The sequence below is a fragment of the Vombatus ursinus genome, unplaced genomic scaffold, assembly GCF_900497805.2.
Source record: "Vombatus ursinus unplaced genomic scaffold, bare-nosed wombat genome assembly UNPS02014945.1, whole genome shotgun sequence".
Taxonomy (NCBI): domain Eukaryota; kingdom Metazoa; phylum Chordata; class Mammalia; order Diprotodontia; family Vombatidae; genus Vombatus; species Vombatus ursinus.
In genome coordinates this window covers 16,317,129-16,336,359 of record NW_020954723.1, presented here as the reverse complement: position 1 = coordinate 16,336,359, position 19,231 = coordinate 16,317,129, and the positions used below count along the sequence as shown (strand labels likewise).

Genomic DNA, 19,231 nt, shown 5'->3' with positions numbered 1-19,231 from the left:
GAGGAGCTGAGTTCAAATCCGACCTCAGACACATAACATTCACCAGTTGCGTGACTCTGGGCAAGTCACTTAACCTCAATTGCCTCAACCCCCCCAAAAAAAATCAAAGTAAAGGGACAAGTTATTTTCAAGAAATCTCATCGGCTTAGAGAAGTTCCAAAGATCCAATTGTCCAGCATAGTTATGCCAGTAAAGTACTCAAAAATTTTAACTACCCTATTGCCTTTCTTCAATTCTTTTTTATAGTCATTGCACAATTGGAGAAGTTCAATATTCACTAACATTGGCCTTTCTTAGATAATTTGTCAGTTGATTAGCTTATCACTTATTTAAGAAAAGCATAATTTTGTATTTTAAATTATTGATCTACCTGTGCTGATCAGGCTACTAGATTCCCACTTCATTGGAGCAGACCCAACAAGCAAACTGCCTGACTTCAGAGGCTCCATGGGATTAAAATAGAAATGAGTTTAGTTTTAGCTTGTGATGACAATTCTCTGGAAGGGCATTGATGTAGCAAAAGACCTTGACTAGGTTAATTTAATGATTAATTTTTTTTTTCTCATGATAGTTTTTCTTTTTCTCCTTATTGCAGTGAAATTACAGATAACCCTTTTATAACTTCAATTCCTATGAATGCTTTCCAAGGACTGTGCAATGAGACCTTAACCTTGTAAGTTCTTCCTGCTGAACTCCTGTCACCCCTACCTTTCTATTCAATTCATTGCCATATTTTCATTACCGTATACCATATACTCATTACACTTGAGCTCAATAACTCAAAGGCACGTTTCCCCAGTGAAGTTTGTTAAGCTTATGAAAGGGCACGCATTGTATGGGCCCAGTAGTGCTGCTCCACAAGCCTACTCCTTTTGGTTTAGAATGGATAAGATCATTGTATGTTATCAAAAGCATATTTTTAAAAAATCTCCTGAAACCTGGGAAATTCAGTTTCTAGCTGTGGGGATAGATTAAGTGAGGGGGAAAATAACTTAGCTCTTCATGCTCATAGAGCAGCATACACTTCTTTGATGGGAAAGAGCTCCTCCACAGAAGCATTAAGGGCTTTAACAGAATATGCCTTTTAACTGAACCCAATCTAGGCCTGGGAAGTCTAGCTAATTACCTTGCCATTAATGTCCATCCTCCATTTCCTCCTCCTCCTTCTCTTCTTCTTCTTCTTCTTCTTCTTCTGTTGCTGCTGCTGCTCTCTCTTCCTCCCTTCCTTTCTTTCTCTCTCCCAGTGGAAGGAAAATCAAGAATTATAACATCTGGAAATAAGCATACAAGAGCCAAACCACAGTTCTGATGAAATGGAAATTTCAGTCTAAATTCCTCACCTTTTGCCCCTGTTTCTTTACTTGCAAAATTCCTTTCCTTTGGATTCTGTCATCTATTATTTATTAGTATTATTAGCTCAGCGACACAGTGAATAGAGCGTGTTGGATTTGGAGTCTGAAAGACCTGAGTTCAAATCCTCCCTCAGATGTTTACTGACCATGTGACCTTGGACAAGTCACTCTACCTCCCAAAATATCACTTTCTTCATCTGTAGAAAGGGAATAATAATAGCACCTACCTCACAGGGTTGGCGTGAGGATGACATGAAATAACATATATAAAGCACTTTACAAACCTTAAAACACTATACAAATGCCAGCCACTATTATTATTGTCTTGTCTATCTTAAATCAAATTAAGAGTATTTCAAATGTCCAGGAGCCTCCTCTTCTCTTCATAGTGTTGGAGAGAAATTACTAAAACATGACTCTTACTTCTGGAACACAGTGAAGATATGTATCTTAAGACCATGGGATTTAGAGCTGGAAGAAACCTTGGAGATCATTAATTTATCCTTTCCATTTTACCAATAAGGAAACTGAAGCTTTGTTCTTACTTAAATGTATACTCTTGTAATCAACTTGACCATTCTCTATGTGGAATCCAGAGAACAAAAGAAGAACAAAATATTATTCCCACCCACCCACCCAAAACAGCACTGTGACAGATTCAAGGAAGATGGATTGAGCTTGAAGCAATAAAGAATAAATATTGACTTTGGCTCTACAATTGCATTACTTTAGACATGTCCCTTTCGTGCTTTAATTTCCTCACCAGTGAAATGGGAGAAATAATAGTGCAGATGAGACTTCCTAGGTTGTCATATGTTCCATGAGCTCATTTAAAAGTAATGTGATTTAATTTTTTTAAAAAATCCATGTATAGGCTAAGAATAGTAGTATTGCCTAAGGCAGCCCACCCCCAGGCCCCACATCTAAATCTTGTGACCCTAAGATCTCACTAATATTTTAGTTATATTTGCCTGAGATCAACTTTTTTTGAAGAGTAGTAAGTTCCTTGTCAGTGGATGTCATCAAATGGACAATGAATTCCCACTTGTTAGGAATGTAGTAGATAATATTCATGCTTTGGGTAGGGGCTAGATCTTTGAAATCCCTTCTGACTCTGTAATTCTTTGATTCTTCAAAAATAAACAAATATACCAAACCATATAACTATATTAAAAAGAATGTTCCACCCTTTACTCATTGACTTGTGTTTGAAGCAAATTTATAAAATAGGACTCTCATAACAATCCTACACTTGAAAAGGTACTCCTTAAATGGCTTCCATTTATGTCCCCAGTTAGAGAGTAAAACTCTCTAGCAATGGACTGAGGCTGAGGCTCCCAATCCTGCATTAGGAAAGGTCCCCCTCTTCTTCAAGGCTCCCATTGTGCCCTCATGACACAAACAAAGGGACACTCAAAAACATAAGGACAGGGTCAATCATGAATATTTGTGAGAAATAATATAAGATTAATTATTTGACAGAGTAAATTTAAGAAAAACAGAAATGGAAGTAATATGGGGTGGAACAGGCACCAGTTAGCTTGTTTCTCTCAGGCAAGCACTGAACAAAATGCACACAGTCATATTGTTTCTCCCAGTTTTCTCTTTAGATATATGTCATCTCTCATGGTCTTAAAAGAAGGGAATTATAGATGCGGCAGACACCGACTGCTGCTTCCAATCATGTTGCTCCCATAGGAACACTGCTGCTTCTCCTTTCTTCTCTCCTCATTCTCCGTAAGAAGTCTCCACAATTTCCACTGCCAATCCTCTTTGTGAAAACCTCTGTGTTCCTCCTCTTACCCATGCCCAGTCAGAGGGATAATCTCCATTGGTTTCTTCTCTTCCCAAATCAGAACTAAAAATCCCAGAGGAAGGAAGGTTGTGGCCATTTAGCCATTTGCCAGGGATTATTACATCAGTATTATTTCCAATATTCAAAACATTTTGGTAAAGCCTTTTTGGAAACCATATTCAATGCCTTCAATGTCCTCTTGACTATCATCAGTGGTGACAAATCTTCATTCTTTGAGAACGGGGTTAGTTATTCAAAGTCAAGTCAGAAGAATAAAGTGGGCAATCAAGCTGTGTGTGTTTTTTTTTAGTTAAAAAAATGAGCATGACTATGAAGTAATGAGATCAGTTTTCTTGAATGACCCATAACTAGCTCTGAAAGCCATTCTATAGTTTTCTGACCTTGGAGAAATAAAGACTAAACCTTCAGAAAGTGACCAACATCACATGTCACAGGTCACTAATTTCTTTTCTTTATGAATTGCAGGAAACTCTACAATAATGGCTTTACCTGGGTCCAAGGACATGCCTTCAATGGGACAAAGTTGGATGCTGTGTAAGTAAAATTAGTCATGATAACTGTCCCCAAATAAAGAGGAAAAGAGTAACTTAGAATTGTGAATATGTTTTTAAGTTTTCTTCATATAACTGTTAGGAAAAGAAAAGTTTATGACAAGTTAATAAATCAAGTATGGATAAAAATGGGGGTCAAGAGTGTGAATGATGAGTGAGGAAGAAAGGAAATAGAAGAGGAGGGTTTATAGAGAGAAAAAAAGACCACAGGTTTTAAAATAAAGCAGCTAAACAGGAGACCCAAGCCAAACAAGAAGTAGAGTCACAACACCTCAGACAAACACAACAACAACCAACAATAACCCATTCTATTTATTAATGGCTCTGAATGTTTACATCTGAGCAGCAAAGCTAGCTTGCCAGGAGGAATAATGCAGTGTTTGTTTTCTCCAGAGTCAAGAAAGTCATCTGGAGTCTATGGAGGATAAGATGATGATCTCATTACATATTGGGGTCTGGAATATAACATACGTCATCTAGTTAGGATTCGTGAACAAATTCAACCAAAAACTTCTTTCTCACTGGTACAGACCATATCATCTGGGTTAAGAAAATTGACAAAAACAATTTAATGACTGATCACCTTGTCCCTAATTCTAACTAGATATGAATGCATATCACAGGGCTCCAATAGTGAGATACTGGCTAAGTTCCATTATCTCGAGGGAATATTTCTATACATATAAGTGTGCATATATATGATGTAGAGGGTGGGAATGAAGCAGAGCATGGTACAGTGGAAGTCCTAGAGGCAGAGGACCTGGGTTCAAATCGTGATTCTGACATGACCTTGAGCATGCCACTTAATCTTCTTGGCCCCTTGTTTGATCAATCATAAAATGAGATGATTGAGTTAAGTGGCCTCTGGTGTCTCTTCAATGATCCCTATATGTGCAAGAAAGAAGAGTATCAACTAAATATCAAAGGTTGAAGTTTACACATTCTCAGGAAGGTAGACATTTTATACTTGATTAACTCAGAAATGACTATGAAGTCATAGCCTACTTTTTCCCCAGGCTCCAGGATCCAGCATAGGTTGCAAATAAGCAGATTCATGTTGCTATGCACTTCTGTCTTCCCCCCTTTCTTGATCCTCAGAAACAGTGGCCACTTGGAATAGGAGGCATGTTACAAGATCCCAAGCTGGAAACAAAATACCCTACAAATAAACAAAATATTTTGCTTTTCATTGAATTAATACAAGTCTTTCATTGATCAACCTTTCATTGATCGCTGGGCCCGGGAGGCCTGGGGCACTGTTCCCACTGTCTTCTCTAAGGAGCCACTTTTTTTAAACCCAGGAATGAGGTCAGTCCTGGGAGAAACCTGGCCTCTAATGAGAAGGCAGGATAGGCTCCCTTTTCTTCTACTCTCCAGCTGACTAAACCATCACCTTGGTACCTCAAGAACAAATTATTTGAAGTTTAAATTGTGGCTCATTTGTAGATCTCCCCAAAGTGGGAAGCAAAAAGCTACTTAATATACAATATAAATCTGGCATGGTATAGGGATAAGTCTTTAATTTCATATACATATAAGAGATTCTAAAAGCCACAAAAGATTCACAGTGTGGATTTACAATGACTTAAAACAGAATTTGGTAGTTTACAACTATTGTTATAGTCACTTGGCAAGGTTGATACTTAAACTTCAGCAGAACATAAAGCAGTTGGCAGGACTGTTGATTGGGTATTTTACATTTCACCTCAGTTATGTCCTGCTTTCATCAAGGTCCATGTAGTCTGGCAAACCAGCTCAGGGCTTGGTCTCATTCACTTGTTTGTGGTCATCTTCTCCAAGAGTGCTAAGACAGCTTCTGAGAACTCCTCCCCAGGCCACTAGTCAGCTCTGACCAAAAAGATCCAGAATCTCTAAACCTCTCACATACAACAGGTCACCTTTGACCCTAGACTCTTCCATCTTATGATAAAGACTCACCTGCCTAAGATCAGGAAAGAACAAACAAAAGAGACTCATTCTCACATAGGCAAGACATGTGCTTTATCTGCCATGTGCTCATGGCCTGCGGGGGAGCTTGGCTGAGGGATTCGGTAAGTCCGAAGCTTCTCCCTCAGTTGTAGAGACCATGTCATATGGTTTAAGAAAACTGACAAGGAACAACTTAAGTGATTGCTTACCTTGAATCTAATTCTAAGTAGACACAAATGCATATCACAATGGTCCAATAGTGAAATATTGGCCAAGTTCCTTTATCTCAAGGGAATAGTTATACATGTGTATACATGTAGAGGTCTACATGTATATGATGAAGGCAGTAGGAAAGAAGGGAAGCATCCTCTCTTCAGGATGCAGCTCAAAGCAGTCCTGATCCCAAGCTGGAAAAGAAGACAGACTAAAGGTATAGTCACTCCCTTTTACATATCTACTTTGTCTTCAGCTCTTCCTGCTCAATAAGAGGAATGCTAACCATCTTACATTGAGCTACCATATGGCTAGAAGTAGACAAGACGACAGATGGGCCAAGAATTTAGTCACCATGTCCCCGGAGAGCTCCAGGTGTATGCTCCCTGGGATGGCTCCCATAGAGCAATTCAACTACCACTCTACCAAGATAATTGGCTAATTTCATTTCAAGAACACACACAGCTTGTTTTGATTCAGCCAAAGTCCAAATGAAGAATTTCTTGAAAGAAAGGGATTTGCATGCAAACTTCTTGAAGGCTATGACTTATATGTGTTTATGTCCCACAATAATTAATATGTGGTTGTTGTTGGAAAGTACCTCACTGCTCAGCAAGGACACTATAGCAGTAAGGAAATCCCCTATCTGTCCCAGTGTCACCTAAGAATACTCTACTTGGGGCAGCTAGATGGTGCAGCAGATAGAGTGCTGGGCCTGGAATCAGGAAGACCTGAGTTCAAATCTGGCCTCAAACGCTTTCTAGCTGTGTGACCTTGGGCAAGTCACTTAACCTTGTTTGACTCAGTTTTTTCATCAGTCAAATAGATATAATAATAGCACTTATCTTTCAGGGTTATTGTAAGGATCAAATCAGACAACAATTGCAAAGTACTGGCACATAGTAAGTACTATATAAATGTTAGCTATTATTATTACTGAATAACTAGGAAATGGATCAGCCCCCTCTCCCCCAGCCTTTCCCCCAACATATACACTCAAATTCAAGCTATCTGTACTTGTTTTCTCTTGTCAAATCAGCAGCTTTCTGCTTTACAACTCAACTACCTCCCCTTCCCCAGTCAAAGGTTAGTCAGTGATTATTCAAACCCTTCATGAAGACAAGCACACTTGACTCATTAAGCTGGGGTAACAGCCTGGAATATAAAGAGGAGATATGCTTATGTAATATTTGACCAGATTTCCTAGAGTAATGTCATTTTTATGCCAAAATTTTAAGAACTAAACAAAAATTTGACAAATTTAGATATGTCTTAGGTGAGAATAACAGTGTTTTGATCTGAAAGTATGGGTGAGATGATTCTATGAAGGTGATAATTTTATGGTTAAATAAGAATTTCAGAGGTAAAAATTTCAGGCTTGATTATAGGAAACAAGGAAGATGATTTCTTTTCTATCAATATTTTGGATCCAACTGTGCTTATCTTTGTGTTTTTTGATCTAAGTTTCTAGTTCTTGATAAATTGTTTTCCCTGTAAATTTGAGCACTACAACAACTGAAAAAAGTATTATATAAATCTAAGGTATGACATGATGGTGATAATGATCATTATAAGGTAGGAGGAAGTCAGGGGTTGTGGGTAAGAAGGCAACAGAGAAGGAAATAAGAGAGGAATGACACATTAGTCATTGATGTTTTTACTGCATCGTTATTGCTTTTGGCTTTATGACTATATGTAAGCTTAAATGAATGTAAATACACCTTTCTGTTTATTATTGTAATTTGATTTGGAGGGTAACACATAGCATTTCAATCATCTGGCAAATTCTGCAGAAGCACATTCAGATATATATGTTAAGGTTCTAATTTGATCTACCATTTAAACAATATGTCATTCCCTTATACCTTCAAAAAAAGAAGAAGAAGCAGCATAACTTGATAATTATTCTAGTTCCAGTTTGCTGAGATAGGTAGGTCTGGTGTCATTTACATCCACTTTTCTTTTTTTTTTCTTTTAGATTTTTAGGCAATTGGGGTTAAGTGATTTGTGCAGGGTCACACAGCTAGTAAGTATCAAGTGTTTGGTCTGAGGCCGGATTTGAACTCAGGTATTCCTGACTTCAGGGCCGGTGCTCTATCCACTGAGCCACCTAGCCGCCCCTACATCCACTTTTCTAGGATCATGAAAGAACTTGATGGCAGCAAAAGCTAAACAGACTCTGCACTAACTATGAGGACTAACTCCTGAGCAGCAGTGGGATGGTTAGGGAGAACATTCATGAAAATTATTGCAGATGGGTGAGAACCAGGTCATCTTGCTTTTTTTTTCCATAGAATCACACACACTGTCATCTCTCAGACATGAAATTAAGAATAATAATAATAATAACAACAAAGGACCACCTCCACAGAAATTCATTCACCTGAATTAAACTAATTTACTTCATAACTCATAACAAATTGACTCTTCAGAAAAACAGCCTCTGAGCCCATAAATTTAATAGGTCTTGTGGCTGCCACCAACCATCTTGTCGCTATTCCTCTTGCTAACTAGAGTGTCTGATTTCCTGACCTATTGTTACTGCTATATTCCCACACATTGTTTATGCCTGACAGTTTTCTTTGTTTGTACTCCTAGTACTTAGCACAGTGCCCAGCATGTAGCAAGTACTTAATAAATATTTATTCACTGACTTATCAATATTTTGGTAAGTTTTAACACCATTTTTGATGTACTAACAGGGCATAAACTATCCATTAAATAACAAACCATTAGATTAGGAACAGAATAGTGAGCACTCTAATTATTTCCGTGATCTTTATTAAACATCCCAGTTTTGACCACCAGTAAGAAGAAGGTAGTGAACAGTACATTCCTGGGAAAGCTATATTCTTCCCATTGTAAGAATTCAAAGAGTCCTTGGGCATACTCTAAAGATCTCTTTTCAGAAATTAACTTTAAAATCTTGAGCTTTTTCAAAACATCAAAAACTTTAAGCAGTTGCTCCCTACTTCCTCCATTCCTAGACTGTTATGTTGGGTAGTGTTTCCTAACAGGTTAAACTGATTTCTGTTGCCATCATAGTTTCCAGTCAACAGTTTAGTTTTACTTCAGACTACATTAAGGAAAATCAAGGTTTCTTTTACATTCAAAATAAGAAGTATTCTCGGGGGAAACATATTTATATTATGAAGTATTCTCATCAGAAAGCTCAGTAACCTGCCTTGGCTCATGTTCCATATAGATGCCAGCCCCAGTTTCACAATCAAAGAATTGTCAGGGAACATAGTGTAATTCCATTTTGGATTTGAAATTTATCTTGAACTTCTCCAGGAAGAACAACCTTGCAGTCAGAGCTAATGATGCTGCCTGTTACTAATACACACACACACACACACACACACACACACACACACACACACACACACCCCTACTTACCTGCATCATGGGTCTAAAAAATAACTCAAGAGATCAACTACATGAAACCTGACAGAGAAGCACTACCTCATATGAAGTTCCTCAATCAATTGACTCATTATTCAGTAAAGGGAGGAATTGGGGCTAGAGGTAGGCTAGTAGGATTACCCTTCCCTCAATGATTCATTCAACAATTCGACAAACATATATTGAGGAGGTCATGTGATGAAGTAGAAAGAATGTTGCATTTGGAGTCAGGGGATCTGAGTTTAAATCTTGACTCTTGTCACTTGCTATCAATGTGGCTTCAGGCAAGTCACTTCACCCTTTCTAGGCTACAGTTTCCTCATTTGTAAAATTAAGAAATTGGTCTTAGATAACTTCTCAGGCCCCTTCCATCTCTAAATCCGTGATTCTATGTGCAAGAAATTGTGCTAGCTGCTAGAATTGTAAAGATTAAAACCAACGTGGTTCCTATCTTCAAGGCACTTTACAATGTAATTATACTGTTCATTGACACTATCAAAAAGATTACACCTGAACTAGGGTTTCACAGACTACTCTGGGAAGCCCTATGATGTGACTAGGATTCCATAAGAAAACTGTCAATTCTAGTGATGTGTTTTTTCTAAAACACTGTGATGTGTTTATGTACCAAATACATATTGTAATAATTATTTGGTATGAAATTAGACTTCATTTTTCCTATTGAGTTTCACAATTTTTTTGACTCTGACTTTACCCACCTCAGACCAATATTTATGGGAGCCATCAATATAATTCAATGACAAAAGTATTAGTTTGGGAAGTGCTATATGTATACCTATTGTGTGCATCACCTTTAAAAATAGAATAAGAATGTCACAGCTTCTCCCACAATCTATTTCTGTGCTTAAAGGATTCTCACTCTCTGGAAGTTCTTACTCATAGATTTGATCTCTGTTCCTAATGCTGGAATTTAAATCAATTTTTTATTGTCCCATCCCTGATGGAACTGGACTATAACCAGTTAGTCACTATCCTCCTCTGTTAAAAACCCCAATTTAGAGCAAGTTGTCCATACAGTCTGCTGAGATTTCTGATTCAGACAAAGTAATAATAGGTGATGGAGATTCCAGAGGAATATGTGAGTAGGTTAGAGATCTACCATACAGTTTTAATTAGACTTAGAATTTTCAGAAGTCAATCATGTTCTGAAGGCATATGAAAATGGAGAAGTACTTACAGATCAAAAAGTTATTAAATGTGCATAATCTTTGACTCAGTGACAATACTACCAGGTTTATACTCCAAAGAGATCAAAGAAAGAGAGAAAGGATGAATATATACAAAAATTTTTGTAGCAGCTTTTTTGTGATGGCAAAGAATTGGAAGCTGAGAGGGTACCCATCAACTGCTACATGACTGAGCAAGTTATGATACATTAATATGATGGGATATAATTGTAGTATAAGAAAGATGAAGGAGTTGGTTTCAGGGAAACCTTGGAAGACTCATGTGAACTGATACAAAATGAAATGAACAGAACCAGGAAAATAATTTATACAATAATAATAATATTATAAAGACAAACATCTTTGAAAAATCTAGGAACTTTCACCAACACAACCACCAACCACAATTCCAGAAGACTCATAATGAAGCATGCTACTTATCTCCAGATGGAGAGGTAATGGACTGAGTGCAAATTCAAACGTATCTAGACCTAGATATATTTGGACATGACCATCGCAAAATTAGTTTTGCTTGACTATACATGTTTGTAATGGGTTGTTTTTTCTTGCTCTCTCAGTGTTGGGTGTGGTGGGTAGTAGAAGAGAGAGAATTCAGGCCTAAAATTAAATAACATTCAATTAAAAAAGAAAGAGAAGTACTGGCAGGCCTTAGTGCAGAAATTTCCCTGTTATGTAGCTTCTCTCCCTAACTGTACATAATTTTTTTTATTGATAAAGCTTTTGGGTGCAAGTATATGTTTCTTTGCTCTGGAAGTTACTAAAAAATAAATGCCAGACAACAGAAAAGAGAGAATCATTGGTACTCAGAATAGAACCAAGTACATCAATTTATTTTTACTTTAAATTACCAAATTAATTTTGAAAGGTAAAGGGTTTAAATAATCAAAATGAATTGACCTTTGGAGATCCAGCATCTCAATGGCTGGACTTCTCTGTTAAAATTGGCTACCATCTCCTAATGGTATTTGTTATCTTCTATTGGACTCTGGCTGGCTCCTCAAGTTTGAAGTTTTCTTCAGTGTTCCTGGCAGACTAGAATTCTTATCACCCAGTTTCAGTATCCCCAAGGGCATCTTAAATGTCAGAGGAAAATGTGGTGAAATTGGACAAGCAATTATTTAGTTGTACAATGATTCTGGTGAATTAAGAAAGCAGATTATTAAAAATGTTAATGCCAACTAATTTGTGCCAGGCCAGGTTTTTATTGACCGAATCAAAGGCTATTAGTGCTACAAAAAACAAGCAGTTTTTTATTTGTTGTTATTAGAATAAAGAGAGCAGCTTATGATGAACTCACTTGCTTTTGTCTGATTTGAAGTAACCCAGGAACAAAATGTGATCTGTAAAGTGCATAATCCAAAAAATATAGTAGGGAAAATAAGACTGTGCAGCAGTTATGCTGGAGCTCTGTTTATTTTTTTTTCCCAAAAAACTCATTCTGTATAATATCTCCTACCCAATTTTTGTTTCTCCCGAGGTATCTTTTTTTTTTTACTCCAACTCTCATTGGCCAAGAGAACTCTATGCACACAGACCACCGAAGAGAATAGCTAAACAGTATGAAATTTATCTTTAGACAGAGCTCAATGCACCAGAAAGGCATTCATTGACTACTATAGCACGTGATAGCCCAATCTCTTAATATGACTGAGAGCCCCAGGTGGTACTTCATAGGCGGGAAGGTTTTTTCCGACTTGATCAGGATAAAGCCTAGCACAGTTCTAGGAACTTAATGAGAGCTTCTTACTGATAGTGATGTGAAAGCTAATTGGCCAAATTCAACTATGCAATATGTTAATCATTCCACTTCTTCCTTCCCAATTTATTATTTTAAATATCATTATATGTCATTTATTTAAAAAAAAAAAAAACCCTTCCACTAAATATCCCCTACACTGCATTTTTCATCCACCTTTTTATTCCACTTTGGAAGACTACATAAATGTCATGCAAGTGATTGTATGGCACAGAGCAAGTTTTATAGAGTTCCAATGTTCAATGCAAATCGCAAAATATGATCTTTGGATAAGAGTATTTGGGGAAGATTATCATGAGGCAGCTAGATGGAGCAGTATATAGAGCACAGAATTTGGAATCAGAAAGACCTGAGTTCAGATCCTGACTTAGACACTTACTGCTTGTGTGACCCTAGGTAAGTCAGTTAAACACTCTGTGTCTCAATTTCTTCATCTGTAAAATGAAGATACTAATTGCACCTCTCTTACAAAATTGTTATGAAGATCAGCTGAATTAATATATGCAAAAATGCCTTGCAAGCTTTAAAGCACTATATAAATGCTATTATTACTATGGCGCCCTGTATTTAGAGTAAAAAAACTCCAGTCACCTATAGGAAAGTGGTGGTACTACTGGGTCAAAGGGTAGGCACAGTTTTATAGTCCTTGGATATACTTCCAAATTGCTCTCCAGAATGGTTGAATTGGTTCACAACTTCACCAACAGTGTACTAGTGTCCCACTTTTCCCACAACTACTCAAACATTTGTCATTTTCCTTTTCTGTCGAATTAGCCAATCTGACAGGAATGGGGTGATACCTTTGACTTGTTTTAATTTGCATTTCTCTAATCAATAGTGATTTAGAGCATTTTTTTTTCATATAACTAGAGATAGCTTTGATTTCTTTATCTGAAAACTGCCTGTTCATATCCTTGGACCACTTATCAATTGGGGAATAACTTATATTCTTATAAGTTTGACTCAGTTCTCTATATCTTTGAGAAATGAGGTCTTTGTCAGAGACACTTGCTGTAAAAATTATTTCACAATTTTCTGCTTTCCTTTCAATTTGGATTGCATTGGTTTTGTTTGTGCAAAACCTTTTTAGTTTAATATGATCAAAATTCTCCATTTTACATCTACTACTACTATCGCTTGTTTGGCCATAAATTCTATCCTTCTTCATAGATCTGATGGGTAAACTATACCTTTCTCTCTCAATTTGGTTATGGTAATAGCCTTTATGTCTAAATCATGTGCACATTTTGACTTTATTGTCTTTCTTTTTAAAATCAAATTAACCAAAGGTTTATCTATTTTATTGGGTATTTTTTCCCACTAAACTAGCTGTTAGTTTTATTTATTAGTTCAATAGTTTTCTTACTTTCAATTTTATTAACCTCTCCTTTGATTTTCAGGATTTCTAATTTGGTATTTAATTGAAGATTTTTAATTTATTCTTTTTCTAGCTCTTTTAATTGCATGCCCAATTCATTGATCTACTCTCTCTGTTTTATTGATATAAGCATGGTATATTGTCTCGTTATTGTCATTCTCTTTGATGAAATTATTGGTTGTTTCTGTGGTTTATTGTTTCACCCACTCATTCTTTAGGATTAAATTATTTCATTTCTAATTAATTTTTAATCTATTTTTCCATGGTTCTTTATTAAATAAAATTTTTATTGCATCATGATCTGAAAAGGATGCATTTAATATTTCTGCCTTTTTGTATTTGATTGTGAGGTTTTTATACCCTAATATTTGGTCCGTTTTTGTATAGGTGCCATGTACTGCTGAGAAAAAGGTATATTCCTTTCTATCCCCATTCAGTTTTCTCCAAAGGTCAATCATACCTAATTTTTCTAAAATTGTATTCATCTCCTTTTACTTCTTTTTTGTTTATTTTGTGGTTAGATTTCTCTAGTTCTGAGAGGGGGAGGTTGAGATCCTCCACAAGTATAGTTTTTCTATTTCCTCATTTAACTTCCCCTTTAGAAATTTGGATACTACACCATTTGATGTATATATGTTGAGCACTGATATTACTTCACTGTCTATGGTATCTTTTAGCAAGATGCACTTTCCTTCCTTGTCTCTTTTAATTAGATCTATTTTTGCTTTTGCTTTGTCTGAAATCAGGATTGCTAGGCTTGCTTTTTTTTTTTACCTCCGATTTCAACCTTTTACCTTTATTCTGTGTGTCTCTTTGATTCAAATGTGTTTCTTGTAAACAACATATTGTAGGATTCTGGTTTTTAATCCACTCTGCCATTCACTTTTGTTTTATGGAAGAGTTCATCCCATTCATATTCACAGTTCTGATTACTATCTGTGTATTTCCCTCCATCCTATTTTTCCTTTGTTTATACTTTTTTCTCTCTCCTTTTACCCTGTTCCTCCTCACCATTGTTTTGCTTCTAAACACCACCTCCTTTGATAGCTCCCTTCTATCAGCCCCACCTCTTTTCTTTTCTCCTTCCCCTCCTACCTCCCTAAAGTGCAAGATAAGACTTCTCTACCCAACTAAATGTGTATGTTATTCCCTCTTAGAGCCATATCTGATGAGAGTAAGGTTCAAACAATGCTCACCCCTCCATTCATCCCCTCTACTGTAATGTCTTTCATGCTTCTTCATGTGATATAATTTATCCCATTTTGCCTCCACTTTTTTTCTTCTCCCAGTACAACCCTTTTTTCACCCTTTAATTCTTTTTAATATCATCACATCAAATTCTACTTATACCCACACCCTCTATGTGTGCTCCTTCTAACTGCCCTAATAGAGATACAGTTTGTAAGAGTTACAAGTATCATCTTCCCATATCGGTATATAAACAGTTTAACCTTATTGAATAACATGTTTTTTTTTCTTTCCTATTTACTTTTTTATGCTTCTCTTGAAAATTGAATTTTCTGTCAGCTCTGGTTTTTTCATCAGGAAAGTTTGAAAGTTCCCTATTTCACTGAATATCTATATTTTCCCCTGAAAGATTATGCTCAATTTTTCTGGGTAGTTGATTTTTGGTTGTAATCCAAGTTCCTTTGTCCTCCAGAATATCATATTCCAAGACTTCCAATCCCTTAATGTAGAAGCTGCTAAGTCCTGTGTAATCCTGACTGTGGCTTCTTATTATTTGGATTATTTCTTTCTGGATGCTTGCAGTATTTTCTCCTTGAGCTGAGAGCTCTGGGATTAACCTATAATATTTCTTGGTATTTTCATTTTGGGATCTCTTTCAGGAAGTGATAGGTAGAATCTTTCAACTACTATTTTACCCTCTGATTCTAGGATATCAGGGCAGTTTTCCTTAATATCTTGAAAGATGCTATCCAGGTTCTTTTTTTGATCATGGCTTTCAGGTAGTCCAATAATTCTTAAATTATCTCTCCTAAATCTATTTTCCAGGTCAGTTGTTTTTTCAATGAGGCATTTTACATTTTCTTCTATTTTTTCATTCTTTCAATTTTGTTTGGTTGATTTTTGATGTCTGACAGAGGCATTAGCTTCCACTTGCCCAATTCTAATCTTTAAGGAATTATTTTCTTCAGTGAGCTTTTGTACCTCCTATTCCACCTGGCTAATTCTACTTTTAAAAGAGTTATTTTCTTCAGTGGGTTTTTCTACCTCCTTTCTCATTTGGCCAATTCTCCTTTTTAAGGCTATTGCCACTTTCTCACATAGCACATTCAGTAGCAAGTGGCAAAATCTAAATGCAGTTGTTCCACTATTGTTGCTGAGAAGACAAGATCGCTATAGAAAAATGCTGGCAGATTTATTTAATTTCATTCGTCTATTTGTTTGTCCCCTTTCAGTTTCATTTACTAAGTCTCTCAGGATGATCTGACTAGGCAGTATTTCAAGCCAATATCTCTGTGAGCTCATTTCCTCTTTAACTGTTTTTATCTGTGTGGGGTTGTTATGTGGCAGTAATTTTCCATCATCATAGGATCAGAAACTTAGAGCTTGAAGGGACACACAAAGTCATCTAGTCCACCCATTCTCTCATTCTGGAGATCAGGAAAATGAGGCCTGAGGAAATGAGGAAAATGAGAAAATATTTTGCAAGTGAACTCACATGCTAAATCTGTGGTACCCATGGCTGTCAGATCTCTTCATTATTTATTTGCTAGATAAATTGCTTTTAAATTCTTCATTCTTTTCTCCTCATAAGTTTGTAGGCTTTTTTAAAAAGAAAGTACTATGGGTCCTGCTTTGCAAAGGTAAAAGCCTTTAGTATCCACCAGTAAAGACATGGAACATTTTATCCCAAGCACTGTGCTGTATTTTTAGTGTAGTTATATAATCTCTGTCCTGAAACACATCTCTGTTTTTTTATCCTTAGTTACTTAAATAAGAATAAATATCTGACTATGATTGATGAAGATGCTTTTTTGGGAGTATACAGTGGACCTACCCTGCTGTAAGTAAAACAAAAGAAAGGTAAACCAGGTTCAAAATGCCTAAGAGTATTGATGGTAGTCACTGATGAGAAGCATTGTTTCTTTCTTTCTTCTATATTTTTATTAGATATTGAATGATAAATTACTGTTATGCTATATTATATGTTGAACTATCGTTTATGCTTCAATGTGTTTGTTGTGTTGTTGAGTCATTTCAGTCACATCTGACTCTTTATGACCCCATTTTGGGGGGTTTTCTTGGCAAAGATACCAGAGTGGTTTGCCATTTCCTTCTCCAACCTATTTTACAGATGAGTAACTGAGGCAAACAAGGTTAAGAGACTTGCCCAGGGTCACATAGCTAGTAAGTGTCTGAGGATGGATTTGAATTCAGGAAGATGAGTTTTCCTGGTTCCAAGTCTAGTGCTCTATCCATTGTGCCACCTCCCTGCCCAGGAGCATTGTTTCTTCAAGTGAGCTATTTTCCTTGGAGAAACTCTAACCTAGAGTGTTAAGATTGAAAGAGTTTCTGAACTTTCCTGCTGTAGTGCCTGATCAAGCCATTACAGCCACATGGACTCAAGAGAAAGGAAGGGAACACACATTTATTAAGTACCTACTATGTGCCACTCCATGCTGAGCATTTTACAAATATTATCTTGTTTGATCCTCACAATAGCCCTGGGAGATGAGTGCTATTATTAGTCCCATTTTAAAGTTGATGAAACAGAGTTTAAGTGACTTGTCCAGGATCACACAGCTAGTAAATATGTGAAGCCATATTTGAAATCAGTTTATCCTGACTCCAGGGCCAGTGCTCCATCCACTACTAGATGCCTCTGCATCATTGACTATCTTTATCATGAACAATCATCATGAATTACAATACCCTGTACTCAGGAATAAGAATAAAAAGCAGTATAGGCCCCATTCCTTGCCTTTATGGAAGTTAGTTTTTAGGCAGGGATCTAGAACACATGTATAAAGAGATAGTTTATATTACCTTTAGCTAAATACTGGAAATGAGACAGTATGGTGTGGAGGAAAGACATCAAGTTAGAAAACCTGAGTCCAAATCCAGGTGCTCAGGCTTAATAACATTTTAGTTCATGGGCAAGTCACTTACTCTTTCTAAACCTCAGGTTTCTTGTGTGTGATATGAAATAATACTTACTGCTACCTACCCCACAATATTAAGTGAAATTTAGTAGGGATAAATGTAAAACCTCACACTTGGTTCAAAAAATCAACTTCATAAATACTACATGGGGGAGAGGTTAGACAGCAGATTGTCTGAAAAAGTTTAGGGAGGGGGGAAGGGTGACTAGACAGTTAGAGCAACGGGAGTCATTAGTGGGATGCGGCAGCCCAAAAAAGCAAATTCAATCTTGCGTACCTAAAGAGAGTCCTAGCTTCTAGGAATCAGAAAGTGATAATGCCTTTGTACTCTGCCCTGATCAAATCATGTCTGGAACTTTGTGGTCAGTTCTGGATACTATGATTTAGGAAGGACATTGATAAGCTGGAAGGTATCCAGAGGAAATTTACCAGGAGTCTAAGAGAATCGGTTGAAATAACTGTGGCTGTTTAGCTTGGAGTGGGGAAGAAATAGAAGGGACATGGTAGCCATCTTCAATCATTGGGAGACTAACATATGGAAAAGGGATTAGACATGTTCTATTTGGCCCTAGAAGAAAGGAGCAAGAGCAACGGGTAAATTTAGCAAAGAGATCAATTTAGGCTTGGTGGTAAGGAAGAATTTTCTCATAATTAGAGGTATCTGAAAGTGGAATGGATATCTTGGGAGGCAGTGGGTTAAACCCCTCCCCCCACTGGAGGTAATCAGGAAGAGGCTAGATAACAACTTTGGGGTATATCGTGGTGAGGACAGGGATAGGGACTGGACCTGGTTGTAGGAAATTTCCAGAGGAGGAAACTCCCCTACCAATGCAACTTCCATTCATAAAGAATTGTCTAGAGCACTGAGAATTTGAGGTGACTTGTCCAGGGTCACACAGTCCTGGATTTAGATCTTCTTGGCTCTGAGACTAGCTATCTATCCATTATGCCACACTGCCTCTTAAGCCATAGTAAAGATTCTTTGAGGTGGGGGAGGTGGAGCAGGTTGGACTGATGGCCAATGAGTTTAGTTTTAAATCTAAAAGCTTTTGATTCTGAATGGCTGGGCATAAAGTGCTTTATAAACCTTGAAATATTATATAAGTGTGAATTACTATTATTATTGTTCTCATTCTTCTAGTCTTACGTTGAATGGAGTTCCGATAGAAACAGTCCTGGGACACGTTGTTATGCTATTATTCTTTTATGTGTAATGTTCTCTGTGTTATTGCACATCTGGATAAAATATGTCAACCTGACATGACCGTTCAAAAAGTATGCTATCTTCCTGGGGCATATATTAGGAGAATGACTGAGAGTCTTCTGATATAAGTCAGATGATTTGATGCCAATAATTACTTCTAATTACACTATTTTATGTTTCACACTTGAGTATTTGTATATTTATCTGACTTTAAAAAATTATTCTAAATCTAGAGTCTATGGAAAGAGCTGTTCATTTCTAGGCTTTTTTTTTTTTTTTTTTTTTTTTTTTT

The 19,231-nt window shown here is 36.7% G+C and overlaps 1 protein-coding gene across 1 annotated transcript in view; it reads left to right on the top strand.

Moving 5' to 3' along the window:
- TSHR (thyroid stimulating hormone receptor) overlaps positions 1–19,231 on the top strand; it is a 182,143-nt gene that overhangs the window by 137,255 nt on the left and 25,657 nt on the right. The window contains exons 6-8 of the mRNA XM_027844908.1: positions 596–673; positions 3,634–3,702; positions 16,559–16,636. Of these exons, the coding sequence (XP_027700709.1) occupies positions 596–673; positions 3,634–3,702; positions 16,559–16,636 (225 nt within the window). The remainder of the gene's footprint in view (positions 1–595; positions 674–3,633; positions 3,703–16,558; positions 16,637–19,231) is intronic.